Below are 15,254 nucleotides of genomic sequence, written 5' to 3'. Positions count from 1 at the left end.
GGAATCAATATCATCAAGCTTCTGGGTTCTACGACCTTGTGAGCACCATACAGTGAGCATCTTCCACATGGTAGGGATTTCTATGTCTGTAAAGCAGCACAAAGAATTTGGTTCAGAATACTGTCTATAGCTCTTGAGGAGAAACTAAAGGTCCTTGATGGTGTTTAACGGCTAACCTATTATCACTTTGTTTTGCTTGACTTTTTACCCTTTGCTTCTGCATTTTCTCACTTAAATTTTATCCTTGGAACTTGGGGAAGGCCTAGGAGGCTAAAGGTTTATAACACTCGTGGGGCATAGGGCTGTCCCAGGATCCCCCGATAGGGTCCTGCTGGGTTACAAATGACAGAGGGATTAAGCAAAACAATCACGGCCATGGATACCACACCAAGGGTGAACAAAGCTGTGGGGACTATATATCGGTAGCTGAGAGTGATGCTAATGCCTTACATTCTGATTGTACCTTTTGGTTAGGCTGAGAGTTTGCTACAAAGTGGGGCATAGTTGAAGAGAAAACCACAGGTTCAAAATGGCCTCACTTTTGCTGAAGCCCATGATACCAAACCTAGGTTTAACACCTGACCTAACTGTAGCTTTGAACTTCCTCAGGAATGTAGTCTTAATCAGCCAGCCTGGAACTTTCTAGTCAGCATCCTTGAGGTAATCAGTCTTCTGGGACCTCTCCATCTTCAGGAGGAAGAAGAAATCTACCTGACCTCTTTTCCTAAACAGTGGTGAAATGTACATCACGTAAAATTGACCATCTTAAGTGTACTGGCTCAGACTGTAAAGAATCCACTGCAATGCAGGAGACCTGGGTTTGATCCCAGGGTTGGGAAGATCCCCTGGAGGAGGGCCTGGCAACCCACTCCAGTATTTTTGCCTGGAGAAGCGCCATGGACAGAGGAGCCTGGCGTGCTCCAGTCCATGGGGTCTCAAAGAGTCGGACACGACTGAGTGACTAAGCAAACACACAAGTGTACCTACAGTTCAGTGGTGTTAAGCCCACTCCTGTGGTTGTGCAAAAATCACCACCATCCGATTCCTGAACTTTTTCATCTTGCAAAATTGATCGTGACCTTTTAGATGTTGCTAACACATTCAAAAATTATAATACACAGAGAGGGTCAAATAAACCCGGGAATAGCCACAGAATGGATATACTGTGCCCTTTGATGTGTATTGTCTCATTGAACTCACACGACGACCTGTGGGGAGGCTGATTATGCTCATTCCATAGGTGAGGAAACTAAGTCTGGGAGAGGTGAAGTCACTCGTTTAAGATTCCGCAGCCAATGAAAATGGCAGAGCCGGGGATCTGAGCTGGATTCAGTTTGATTCCAGGTTCTTTCGAGAAGCACAGGGCCTCCTCACCAGGGGAATGGTAGAGAGTGACAGAGACAAGAAACCTACTAGTCCAGGAGCCTGAGCGGGTGTCCCAGACAGACACAGCAACACAAGAAGGACAGACTGGGGCAGCCAGAGTGTGTGCCCAGAACCACCTGGAGACAAGACTGTCTGGCACATTTGGGCTCACACAGCAGGACCCACACAGGGGACGGGGCCCCACACCCAGCCCCTGGGGACGAGTGCTGGGTGCACAGTCTGACCTGGATGCTGAGGCAGGACGGATGCACGCCGCCCTTGATGGAGATGCCATTGAATGGGTGGAAGGGCACACAGTGTGCATACTCCATGAAGATGTTCTTGTTCACCATCACCTGTTGAGATGAGTGCACATGGCAGGAGATGGTCCAGGACCAGGTGGGAGCACACCCGTGCCTCTGGGACCCCTGCTTCTAGATGTTTAGACCTATATCTAGTTTTTACATCAATCCCCTGTAGGTCAGGGCAACAGCCTTCAGAGCTGTGCCAGTTACAGGACCATGCTTGGGAACATGTGCATCAAAAGGCAATCTCTACCTGACTCTAGTCCTTGGCTTCTTCATTCTTCTGGTGTTTGTTTATCACAGTAGGTTTGTCTTTCTAGTCTTAGCTCTCCTGTGGTGTTATTGAAATATACATGCAAATGTCCATGGGGAGCAGAGAAGTGATGTCAGATTGTATGATGACACGGTGGGGACATTCATGTTCACACAGAGAAAAAAGACAACAGATGTTCTCAGCTCCCCTCCCATCTCCCCAAGCCCAGAGAGACCACTCTGCTTGCAAAACCAATATGCAATGCCAGGCAGAACTAAGTCTTTAATAACACCTGGATAAATGCAGCAACAAGGTAACAGAAAAACAAATGTTCCCAGGGACCTGGAGTGGAAGAAGGGCTACAACAGAGAAATGGAAATAACTTGGACTGAAAGACCCAGGAGGCCAAAAAGCATCATGGTGACTTCTCTAGTGCTTACTTCCAGAGTAAAAGAAGCAACAAGTGTACCTGTAGATGCAGGTGAAGGTGTGTAAGGAGACTGCAGCCTTACAAGGAGATAGTCCTCTTCTCTGTACAAAGTGTTGCTCACATGACTATTTAAAGGCTACTCACAGCACCTTATGGGGCTGGGGAACAGACAGCTAAAGAGAGGAGAGTTCCCACTCACCTTGAACACGGACCTCTCTACCTCGAAGCAGATCTCAAATGGACTCCCCTTCTGGAAGGGCATCTGCATCTTCTTCTCCTCTGGCCCCCAGTTTCCTGGCTGCTTCATGTTGCAGACCACATACCTGCTTCCTTCAAACTGCGGGTTGAAGTGGAAGGCAATTTCACTGTCATTGTAGCCCATCTGAAAGTTCACTGCAAAGCTAGGTAAAGAAAAATCAGAGAGTATCCTGGCTTACTGCCAAGGGTGGGAACAGGAGGTGCTCACTCTGTGACTGACATCTGTCTGGGAACCTGCATACAGCCTGCGTGGCTGGTCGGTACCCACCCCCAGTCTCTTCCCATCCCTTTGGTTCACCTCATTCACCTTAGTGTGCTTTCTGCACTTACCACGTTTTGTCCTTACAGTGTGGTTTTCTAAAAATAAGGAGGAAATAGGTAAAGAAATTTGTGTCCAACATGGATATAGAGAGTCTAAATACAGACTGGATATATAGAGTAAAAGTGAGTCTTTGGGGCCAAGTGGTGGCTCCCTGGAAGTCAGCCTATGTCTGCTCAGTTCGGAAAGAGGACAAATGGAAAGAACAAGTGCATAGATGGGACACCTACAGAGATGGTGTCTAAAGGGGAGACACAGAAAAAACCCTAGGTCTCTGGGCATGGGGACGTAAGAGTGTGCGTCTGTCCCTCTTCAGAGGTTGTTGTGTGTCCACCTGACCTGAGTGAGGTCAGCAGGCCTGGACCCTGACCCCAGCTCTGCCCTGTTTGTCATTTGCAATGACTTGGGACCATGCTATCCTCCAGCTGCCCCACCCAGAAAAGGGGTGACTGCCTTCCTTCGGGGATGACAACTGAAATGGCCCGAGGGCACCCCTAAATAAGTATCTCTTGTTCCCATCTCACCTTGGAGGAAGCCCCTCACCATCTCCACCTCTTCTGGATATAGCTGAAACTATAGGGTGAGGAGTGAAGACAAAAGGAGCTTCCAAGGGGCCTAGCTCACAAAAGGGGTGCAATAAATCCTTGTTCTGCTTTTTCCCAGATGGAGCTCATGCATGTCCCTTAACCAAGTTCCGGCCTGAATTACCCAATGAGGCACCTCTCTCCCAACACCTTTCCTGAGCTCAGTGCTAATGTGGTTCCCAGTCTGCTTCTGGGGTCACTCAGGCTCCCAACTAACACACCAGTCAGACAGCCCGTCTCAGTCCCATGGTGTCACCGCAGAACCAGCACTGCCCCATGCCCATGGGTGGCCCTCAGTGGACATTCTACCCGCAGAGTGCTCTGTTTTGCTTGTTTATCTGGGGTTTCTTTTGGCTTCATGGCTCGAGGGATCTTAGTTCTCTGATCAGGGACCAAATCCATGACCTCTGCATTGGAAGATTGGAGTCCTGACCACTGGCCCACCAGGGAAAACCCCCAGAGCCCATTTGCTTTCTTGGTTAAGGGAGTGAGTTCTGAATGCCTTCCTAAATACCAGTATGCTCTGTGAGCCCTCGGCCATCAGGGCCCAAGAGGAACTGGTGTGTTACTGAACCCAGCAGCCCTCCCTCCCTCCAATGAAAACGAAGCTCCAAGTGACTCTGAAATGAGAAATTTTAAGTCCCTATTTCTCTTAAAGTGGAGAATAGTGTTTCTGACATGTCTCTGGGTGTCGTTTTTGCCTTTGCAGTCCCCCAGCTTCATTGCTGTGTTCCTTTGAAGATTCCGCCCGAGGGAAGGAGAGAACAGCAGCTTCCATCAGAAGGGGGACCCTCGGAAGTAGAGACAGGCTCTGTTAGACAGAGTGGAGTAGAAAGCCATCCTGTGCTGGGAGGAAGCATTGGCACAGGGAGGGGGAGAGAGAGGGGTGGGAGTTCAAAGTCAAGTTCCCGGATTCCCCTGCTGACGGCGTTTCAGAACCGGATGTATCACTTCCCTCAGAGTCCCCTGCAGGCGCTCAGGGCTCTCAGAGTCCCTCAATCACTGTGGCCAGGTCAGCTGGCAGGGGAGACAGTGGCAGAGGAAGTCGTCTAGAAGCCAGAATTAGAAGTAGGGCTGCGGGGGGAGGTGACTGGAGGGATCCAGAAGGTCCCCAGGCCCCACGAAAAGTAATGAAAGGAACAGTGGGAGTAGAAGTCAGCTGGGATTGGACAGAGAGGCTTCTGAGAGAGGCCACGTGTCCTGAGGGGCCCCCGTGGGCACTGCAGACCTCAGGGTGCGCGGGTCCCAGGTCTCCATGCCACGGAGCTCAATAGAGTTCAGGGCTGTGTGAACTCCTGAGGACCTCCCACCTCTGGAATCCATGCAAGCTCTTCTCTGTTCCCAGACAGTCCCCCTCGGGAGAAAGGGGATGGGAAACAGAGCTGAGTTATCTATATTTTGAATTGACTTTAGTGGGAAAAACCTTGAGACTGAAAGAGACCAAATAGAACTTTGATGGCAAGTTTAAATATTTCCAAATCACCTCAGATGAAGTTTCCAAAATAGATGAGACCGGCTAGAGGAAATGCAGGGAGTTGACGGATCTGCAGCTCTGGGTCACTGTATACAAAGTTCAGTTCCAGAACTCCGCCTCTGGGCTGGCCTGCTTCCCTCCCTAGACCGTGAGCCTCCGTTCCCCCTGTCTCTGGGGAGTCTGCTTAATGGTGCCCCGGATGCTCCAGGTAGGTGGTAGGGGGGCTGAGCATTGTTGGCAGGGCCGGGCTCTTCCCATCCCCTGAGCTGGGTGTGGGCAGCTTGGAGGATGCTAGGTGGACCATCCTGAGCTGACAGCACCCTGGTTCACTCAGGGATGAGGCCGAGAGAGACAATTCCCAGTACCTGTTTTCGCCTGTGGAAAGAACACTCCCCATGATGGTGATCTTGTGCCCATCCTGGAGACCCCCTTCGATCAACCCGGTAAAGGGAGCAGGCTGTGGAGAGGAGACAGTGGTCAGTTGGCCTGCCTCCTTCTCTCCGTCCTCTTCAGCCCTGGCCGGCGGCTGGCCTGGGTGTGGGGCAGCAGCCTGGGGCCACGTGCGGCCACGAACAGGACAGAAGGAGCCTCAGCTCCACGGACCTTCCAGCCCTGGAGTGAGGAAGCTACACAGATATTCTGAGGTTGCAAGAAGGAGCCCCTCAGGCTCTGAGAGGATGTGACAGGGTCAGATTGGCAGCTGCCGAGGGAAAGAAGTGGCGAGTACGCAGCCCTGAGACGGGAAGGAACCAGGGGAGAGAGGGGGGTGGCTGGACCCCAAGCCAAGCTGCTAGTAAAGACCCAAGTCCTGGCTGGGGACTCAGGTTCCACCATGGACCAAAGAGACCCACTCCCTGTTCTCGAGGATAAACCTTCTGCTCACCTGAGCAGGGCCAAGAAGCCGTCCTCCCCCTCCTGCCCACCCCACCCAGAGAACAAAGGTGACCTTGACCTTTGTCCCCCCACAGCCTCAGAAAGTGCCTCTTCCCAGATGCTCTCTGCAGCCATGGGGCAGCCCACCCTTTCACTTCCATTCCTGGGCCCCCATCCTCCCTCCAGGCAGCCTCCAAAGTCCTCACGTGGCATCTCCACCCCTTCTGGGCCCCATTTCTTTGTCTCTTTCCTGAGCCTCTTTGAAGGACCCAGGGTTATGGTGAAGATGCTCCATTTTAGAGTCAGGCATCCTTCAGGTTTGAATCCTAATTCTGCTGCTCATTACCTGAGTGGCCTTGGGAAGCTTATTTAACTTCTCTTTGCCTCAGTTTCTTCATCCATGAAATGAGAACAAGTCCCAGCTTCTGGGTGACACTGATGATTCTGTGAGAAAATGTCTATGGGGAGAGACTGGCGCATTCTTCCAGAATGATTTTTATCTAACATGGTTCTACAATTGCCTTCAACACAGCTCTGTCTCCAAGTCAATTTTCACATTTTCACGCTGTTGAAGTATTTTCTACCTTCTCCTCTAAGTAATATTTTACAAAGATTAAATGCTTACAGGAACCAGGCAGGTGATTTGCATAGTTGAACTGGCCAGGTAGGGGACAGTCGGGAGTAGTGGAGACTGTATCAAAGTAGGCATCATCTTCCTTATCTAAAGAGCAGTGTCCACTCAGTTGTAACCTGATTACCTTTCAGGCCCAGTGTTGTCAGAGCTTCCAAGTCTTTAGGAGAAGACAGAAATCTGAAATTTTTCTTCTGTAAAACTTTCTAATTTTGGGGCGGGGGGAGCGAAATGCTTTGGAAAGGATTGTAGTAGGTTTCCTTTTCTATAAGAGACATATAATGAAATATTTGCATTGAATTGATATATCTCAGTTTGCTTCAAAACAATCCAGGGGTGGAAAGGAAAGTAGAGCTGGGCAGAGATAAAGCAGATAGTTCATGCGTTGAAACTGAGTGACTGGTATGTGTTGTTTATGATACTAATATCTCTTTGGCAATGAGTTAAAACAGTCTCCAGGCCAAACAAAAAATATATCCACCAGCTCAATTCAGTCCTAGTCTATGTCCTTGAGCTGTGGGATCACTCAGAATCCAGGGAAGCCCCTCCCGAGGCCAGTGTACACTGCTGGCCCTGGGAGATGCCCAGTGATGCCAGGATCCCATTCAGACAGACTGTGCTCTCCTTGGACCTTGGCAGAGGTGTATTTTCTGGCCCCAGGTCAGGTCTGAATTCTGCCATTAAATACTTTGGTGACGTTAAGCAAATCACAATGTCTCTGCATCTCTGAGTTCTTTCTGTCAAAATCCATGTCAGTGATTTTGGAGAAGTAGAATCAGCCTGACACAGGCTGAACAGCATGGTGCCCTTCCCTGAAAAAGAATCTCCTCATTTGTTGGAGTTTGAAATCCTCCTAAGAGCCTTTCTCAGCATCAGGAGAGACAAGGCTTAAAATGTATCCGCCTGGCAGCATGAGCTCCTCCCTTAAGCATATTCACACTAAGGTATAGTGTGATGGGGTGGTCCTCAGGGCACAGAAGGAAGGCAGGATGGAGGAAGCCCTGTGTGGATCATGGGGGCAGGCAGTACAGGTTAATCTTAAGGAATGATTTCCCCCAAAAAAACTTCATGAGATTTTAATGTCTTAAATAGTGCCCTCACATTCTGAAACACAAGATGATTTCAAATTGAGTATACTCCAAAGACAAGATTACTCATTACTGCATTATAATAGCAAAGAATTGGAAATGAATCCAGAAGTCCACTAGGAAGAAAATGGTGAAATTAATTTTGGTATTTCCATGCAACAGATTCTAGGGAGACTTAACAAGAAAAGAGGAAGAAGGGACCACTTTGAGAACTGATAAGTAATATTGCCCTCTTTATTATTTTTTAAATGGGTAGGAGTGGCTATATACATATATTTACTTACTATAAATAAAACTTTTCTGGAACAATTCTAATATTTATTGATTCCAAGAAGGTTATGGTAGACTGAGTAATTACACCGTCCCTCTTCTCCCTGTAAGGTACAGTTTGGGCCAAGGCAGAAAAGGAAAGATGACCTCAACAGAAGCAGGTTACCTTTATTCAGGCAAGGAGGGGCGACAGTCAGCCTAACGACCAGGCTGAGCGCCGAGAGGGATCAGGGAGGCTCCATATTTATAGGGAGGTTTGTGGAAGCGATAAGGGAAACGTTAATCAAGCGGAATGTCTTGGGTATTCTTTAGTTGAGATGGCATTTGTAGTTGGGCAGGGGGTGACAAGTCTTCTGGGCAGGTGTAGGGGGTGGATGGTTTCTGGACAGGGGGTGATAGATAGATGCAACTGGCCTGGAGCATCAGGGTGGAACTAAAGTTCTGTTTTGTTTTCTCCGAAGTGAGATGATTCAGCAAGGGCCTTTGAGAATGTTGCTTTCTTTTCTAGGCCCAAAAGACTCCTTCATTCCAGACCCTGAAATCATAAGAAAAAAAAAAAAAAATGGGGAAAAGGGTGCCGTATCTCTCTGGCTGCTTCCTGTTAGATAGGGGCGATGGTTTTGGGTCTGGAGTGGAGGGTTGTCCTAGTTCTCAAGGTCTCCTTTTTCTGAGCTTGGGGTGAGGCTCTCGAGAAGAGTGGTCTTGACCTGATCTTGAGAGATGGCCCAAATCTGTTCTTGGAGAAATCTTTGAAAGAGATTGAAGAGACAGGGTCCAAATAAGAGGAGTAGAATGATAAATACCAATGGCCCCAGGAAAGGGAGCAACCAAGGGAGTATCTGTTGGAACAGGTTTTCGGGAGTTTTGTAACTCTTTTCTGCGGCGTTCAATTCTGTCTCTAAGTTCTTTGACTCTGCCCTGGACTATGCCCGTCTCATTAACAAAGTAGCAGCAGTCCTCTCCTAGGAAAAGGCAGGTCCCTCCCTTTTCTGCAGTAAGAAGGTTCAGGGCTCGCCTATTTTGTAGGGACACAGAAGCTATTGAGTTAATTTGTCTTTGGATTGAAACGAAGGACTCCACTACCTGCTCCATGTCCTCATTAAGTTCTTGGGACAGCTTGTAGTAGAAATGGGCAGAAGTCGAGATGCCTCCAATCCCAGTGCCTCGGGCTGCTGTTATGCCAGTCCCAATCAGGAGGGGGGCTATGACAGCTCGTCTTTTCCTGTGGGAAAGTTCCCCTTGGGGGTAGACTATTTGTTCTACCTCTTCTTCTTTGAGGAATGTTAGGCCTGGGGTCAGGAAGACCAAGATGCAGGGTCCAGGGGGGTCCAAGGGGAGACATGAATATGCATAGGTCCCGCAGAGAATGAAGATTCCCGGATTGGTGCAGTTATTTTTGCTGTTCCAGAGAACCCAAGTGGAACAGAAGGAGGGAGTGGAGTTTGTAAGACCAGTGTAGTTGGAACTAGAGTAGTTAATACAGTCTGGGTTTGAAGAGGCTGAGAGTAGGACATTGTCAGAGACTGGCCCATGAGTTGTGTGGTTTTCTGTTGGGAAGGGGAAGCACAGTTGCCCTGTGACAGCCAGGTTGAGGGTCAGGGACCGGCTCTGTGTGGTGAGGGAGACAGTGACATGCATCTCCAGCACTGGGATGCGTGCTGTGCATACCGGAAGCATTGGAAGGAAGAGTTGAGAAGGCGGGTAAGGTGTTGGTTGCCAGAGGGAGGTTTTAGGAGAGGCTGTAATTGGGAAAGGAGGTCTAGGCGTTTATAAAGCTCAGGGGTCACCTCTAACTGGGAAATTATGTTCTTTATGACTTGTTCTTGTTTCTTTTCCCGATTTTGGTCTAGTACCCCGACCCTGTCTGAGTACCCCCAGTGGGTAATGGGATAGAAACATATGTTTCTTCCATTTGGCTTATGGCAGGTACTCACAAAACTCCCTCTCTTTTGTACTTTAACAGTGAGTAGGGATTTGGATTTCCTGCCCCCGAGGTTCATGGAGCATGGTTTTGGAGCTGTATTATAACATGAGGAATGTACGTAGGAATATGTCTGAGCAGGGGCAGGGAGTGGCCAGAAGGCTGGGGAGTGCAGCAAGGATAAGGAGCAGGGGAGTCATGGGCTGTTAGTTAGGCAGTGCGGACGAAATAGCATCCTAGGAGCAGAACCCAGCTAGCAATGTAGGCGATACCCACGGAAAGACGAAGGATAGGTGGCCAGTCCTGAGGGGAGATGGTTACTAGGCCTATAGCAAGGATTAAGATTCAGAGTGCAGTTATAGTTAGAGAGACAGGGAGAGACCAGTCAGGGCGAGGGGCAGAAGGCCCCAAGTTGGTGGTGGTTTGAATCTGAGGAGGAACAGTGCTCATTAGGATGTAGAATGATGTAGAGAATGAGAGTAAAGAAATCAATTTCACCTGGAGTCAGGTTGTAGAAGGTTCCCTGGAGCCACAGTTGAGACACCAGTGTGGTCAGGTCTTTGAAGGAGGTTCCTGTCGGGTCGCTGGTCCAGAGGTCTTGTAGTAGTTGGGTCAGGAACAGTTGTTAGTTGAAGAGAGTCCAGGTCATTCCGTGTCCTCTCGGATGGTTGACAGGGGTTGTCGCTGGGTGAATTTTAAGGAGGTGGGTCCTGTGAGGGAGACCTGATAGGTGTTATTTAAGGAGGGCAGTGCAGGATTGGAGGTGACCCGTTTTAGACGAGAGAGGTGTACCCAGGAGGTGACCTTTTCGAGTTTAGCTGCAGTTGGGGTAAGGAGGACTTTGAATGGTCCCTGCCACTTTGGGGTTAGGTCACCCTGGTGATTATCAGACAGATAGACCATGTCCCCAGTTTGTAAAGGGGGCAGGGAGGCTTGGGGGTTGGGGGAAGGCAAGTTGTGGTTAATGTATTTCCAGAGGGCATTGCGGAGTTCCACCAGCAGACGGGGGTGTAGGAAGCTTGGTGTGGGAGGAGGTTCAGCGGGGAGTCCAGGAGGGAGTGTGGGCCTTCCACACATCACCTCAAAGGGGCTCAGCCCCAGGGGCTTTCTGGGCAAAGCCCGTATTCTTTTTTTTTTTTTTTCAGGTTTGATTTTTTTTTTTTTTGCATTTTTTTTTTCCATTTATTTTTATTAGTTGGAGGCTAATTACTTTACATCATTACAGTAGTTTTTTGTCATACATTGAAATGAATTAGCCATGGATTTACATGTATTCCCCATCCCGGTCCCCCCTCCCACCTCCCTCTCCACCAGATCCTTCTGGGTCTTCCCAGTGCACCAGGCCCGAGCACTTGTCTCATGCACCCAACCTGGGCTGGTGATCTGTTTCACCCTAGATAATACACATGTTTCAATGCTGTTCTCTTGAAACATCCCACCCTCGCCTTCTCCCAGAGTCCACAAGTCTGTTCTATACATCTGAGTCTCTTTTTCTGTTTTGCATATAGGGTTATCGTTACCATCTTTCTAAATTCCATATATATGTGTTAGTATACTGTAATGGTCTTTATCTTTCTGGCTAACTTCACTCTGTATAATGGGCTCCAGTTTCATCCATCTCATTAGAACTGATTCAAATGAATTCTTTTTAATGGCTGAGTAATATTCCATGGTGTATATGTACCACAGCTTCCTCATCCATTTGTCTGCTGATGGGCATCTGGGTTGCTTCCATGTCCTGGCTATTATAAACAGTGCTGCGATGAACATTGGGGTGCACGTGTCTCTTTCAGATCTGGTTTCCTTGGTGTGTATGCCCAGAAGTGGGATTGCTGGGTCATATGGCAGTTCTATTTCCAGCTTTTTAAGAAATCTCCACACTGTTTTCCATAGTGGCTGTACTAATTTGCATTCCCACCAACAGTGTAAGAGGGTTCCCTTTTCTCCACACCCTCTCCAGCATTTATTGCTTGTAGACTTTTGGATAGCAGCCATCCTGACTGGCGTATAATGGTACCTCATTGTGGTTTTGATTTGCATTTCTCTGATAATGAGTGATGTTGAGCATCTTTTCATGTGTTTGTTAACCATCTGTATGTCTTCCTTGGAGAAATGTCTGTTGAGATCTTTGGCCCATTTTTTGATTGGGTCATTTATTTTTCTGGAGTTGAGCTGGAGGAGTTGCTTGTATATTTTTGAGATTAATCCTTTGTCTGTTGCTTTGTTTGCTATTATTTTCTCCCAATCTGAGGGCTGTCTTTTCACCTTGCTTATAGTTTCCTTTGTTGTAAAGCCCATATTCTGAGGAGAACAATTGGCAAAAGTTTAGTCCAGTCCAGATGTACCTCGAGGGTTAGTTTGGTAAGAATTTCTTTGAATATTCTATTCATCCTTTCTACCTTTCCTGAAGACTGGGGATGGTATGGAATGTGAAATTTCCAGGATATCTGTAAGAATTGGACAAGTTGCTGGGTGACCTTGGACGTAAATTCTGGGCCATTATCAGACAGTAGGGATGAAGGGAGGCCAAACCTGGGGATAATTTCTGTGAGGAGGATTTGGGCCATGGTGTGGGCTCTTTTGTTTGTAGTGGGAAATGCTTCTACCCATCCCGAAAAGGTGTCCACAAGGACCAGGAGGTATCTGACTCTCCGGACCGGGGGCGTATGAATAAAAATCTATCTGCCAATCCTGTGCTGGGAGGCTGCCTTGCATTTGATGGGTTGGAAAGGATGTCGGTTTAAGGTTAGAATTGGGGTTAGTACGTTGACATGCTTGATAGGAGTGGGTAAGGTTATCTTAATATTGTTGGTCAGTATTGGATATGGGGAACTGGTTATGGAGGAACTGTTCGAGTGTCTTGGACGAGGGATGAAAAAATGAGTGTAGACAAGAAAGGATTTCTCTGCTGGTGGGAGGGTCGGGTGGAGTCAGAGCTAAGATGACAAGACTGGAGGGAAGGATGGGACAGAGCTGTCTCCTTTGCCTTCTGGCCTGCAGCATTGTTGTAGGCTGATATGAGACTTCCCTTTTGATGTTGCCTACAGTGGAGAATGGCGGCTTTGTTCGGTAAGAGTGCTGCCTCTAGAAGTTTGTGGATCAAGTCTGAATTAATAATGGGGGATCCCTTTTGGGTTAGGAAACCTCTTTCTCTCCATATTAGGATTTTTGAGTGAAGTATGTTATATGCATATTTGGAGTCTGTGTGGATGTTAACCCTTAGATTTTTAGTCAGAGTTAAAGCTCTGGTGGGAGCTATCAGTTCTGCCTGTTGGGAGGTGGTGTGAGGTGGCAGCGGTGAAGCTTCAATTGTCTGGGTTCCGTAATTGTGACAAAGACCCCCCTGGATGATGGCATATCCTGCTGCAAAGGGTGGGGATTTTTGAGAGCTGCCATCAACGAACCAGTGTGGGGTGTCTGGGTCTAGGATGGGCTGATCTGTTACATGTTGGAAGGGGTTTTGGGTAAGATCTACTGTTAGGCTGCAGCTATGTAGGAGGGAGTCTGTTGTAGAGGACATGGGTAATAAACTGGCGGGGTTAAGGGGAGAGCAGGGGGAGAACGAGAGCTGAGGGTCGAGGAGAAAGGCATGTAGGACCTGTACCCTGGAAGGGGGATGGGAGTGGAAAGCCCAATGTGATAGTAAGTCTCAGAAGGTGTGTGGAGAACAGACTGTTAAAAGGGCATGTCTGGAGTTTATTTGCTTTGGGTACAAGGGCTGCGATAGCACCCATGGCCTGTATGCAGGGAGGCCACCCCTTGGTCACCATGTCCAGCTGTTTTGATAGATAGGCTATGGGAGCCCAGGTGTCTCTGGCCTGCTGACATAGAAGCCCCAGGGCCTGTCTTTGGTTGCAATGTGCAAAGAGAAAGAATGGTCTGGTGTGATCTGGCAGGTGGAGAGTTGGCACTTGGAGGAGGCTCTGGGTGAGCTGGCAAAGAGGATCGGCCAGTGAGGAGAGATTAAAGAGCGGCTCATCCAGACATCCTTTAGTTGCCTCATAGAGCAGCTTTGCAATGAGGGAGAAGTTGAGGATCCAGGTATGGAAAAAATTTAGGAGGCTGAGGATAGACAGGAGTTCCCTTTTCGTTTTTGGAAGTGGGCAGTTAATTAAGGCCTGGATTCTATCTGGGGGAATAGTTCTTTGTTGATGGGGTATGGAGAGCCCCAGGTAGGTGACGTTTGTCTGGGCTATTTGAGCCTTAGATTGGGATACCCAATAACCCCAGGATCCCAGACCCCAAGGATTTTGGCAGTATGTTGGAGGCAGAGTTTTCAGGTTGGGCTACAAAGGAGGAGGTCATCTACGTATTGGAGATGACTCAGGGCTAGGTCGCGTGTCTGTAGGTCCTTTTGTAAAGCCTGTCCAAAAAAGTGGGGACTGTCTCTGAATCCCTGGGGGAGAACTGTCCATGTTAGTTGTTGGGAAATGTGAGTCTCAGGGTCTTGCCAGGTGAAGGTGAAAAGGGGTTGGGAGAGGGGGTGGAGGGGGATGGTGAAAAAAGCGTCTTTGAGATCTAATACTGTGAAGTGGGCTGCTGTCGGGGGTATGGTAGACAGAAGGGGGTAAGGGTTAAGGATGACTGGGAATGTCGGTGTGATGGCCTCATTGACTTTTTGCAGATCCTGGACCAGTCTCCAAGAGTTTGGTCCCTTCCTTACTGCCAGAATAGGGGTGTTTTGTGGTGAATGGGTAGGAATTAGGATAGAGGCTTGAAGAAGACAGTCTATGATAGGCTTAAGTCCCTTGTGGGCCCCCAGGGTGAGGGAGTACTGTTGGGTGATTATAGTCGAGGGGTCTTTTAGGGTAATGTGGATTGGGGGATGATGTCTGGCTATGGATGGGTGATCAGTGTCCCAGACTTGGGGGTCTAAGGCAGGTAAATCCAAGGGAAGGTCAGGGGTGAGGGATAGGGACTGTCCAGGTGCCATCTGCATGTAGAATATAGAGACTGTATTGAGGGGGTTATGGTAATAAAGACCCCCAATTTGGATAACAAATCTCTCCGTAGGAGTGCCATCGGGCACTGAGGCATTATGAGGAATGAGTGTATAAGGGTCGATTTTCCAAATTGACAGAGTAATAGAGGGTTGATTTTTGGCCTTAGGGGAAGTCCAGAGACCCCCTTAATTGTGAGTTCTGAGCCTTGAGTTGGGCCAGAGTAGGAAGTTAAGAGAGAGAAAGTGGCTCCAGTGTCTACTATAAAAGAGATATTTTTTCCAGCCACTACTCCATCTACCCACCTTAAGTTCCAAGCTCGTGTTTGGGACACGGGCTGGGGGGCTGGGCCCTGGGCACTGTCATTGAAACAACTCTCGTAGGGTTGGGCTGGGGTTCTGGGGAGAAGTGGGGATCTCCCCAGATGCGCCAGGGCATCCCTGTAGACATTCCACTCTCCAGATCTGGGAGGTGGGGACCTCCCCAGGGGTGCCAGGGCATCCCCGGGGACAGTCCATCTTCCAGTGTCCCCACTGGCCACAG

The 15,254-nt window shown here is 48.7% G+C and overlaps 1 protein-coding gene across 1 annotated transcript in view; it reads right to left on the bottom strand.

Moving 5' to 3' along the window:
* The window catches only part of LOC110135301 (galectin-9-like), a 92,222-nt gene that overhangs the window by 68,616 nt on the left and 8,352 nt on the right, over positions 1-15,254 (bottom strand). The window contains exons 2-4 of the mRNA XM_070478461.1: positions 5,354-5,445; positions 2,553-2,754; positions 1,573-1,721 (exon numbers count right to left, since the gene is read on the bottom strand). Coding sequence (XP_070334562.1) covers positions 1,573-1,721; positions 2,553-2,754; positions 5,354-5,445 — 443 coding nt within the window. The remainder of the gene's footprint in view (positions 1-1,572; positions 1,722-2,552; positions 2,755-5,353; positions 5,446-15,254) is intronic.

This window comes from Odocoileus virginianus, chromosome 17, assembly GCF_023699985.2.
Source record: "Odocoileus virginianus isolate 20LAN1187 ecotype Illinois chromosome 17, Ovbor_1.2, whole genome shotgun sequence".
Taxonomy (NCBI): domain Eukaryota; kingdom Metazoa; phylum Chordata; class Mammalia; order Artiodactyla; family Cervidae; genus Odocoileus; species Odocoileus virginianus.
This window is presented reverse-complemented; position numbering and strand designations above follow the sequence as displayed.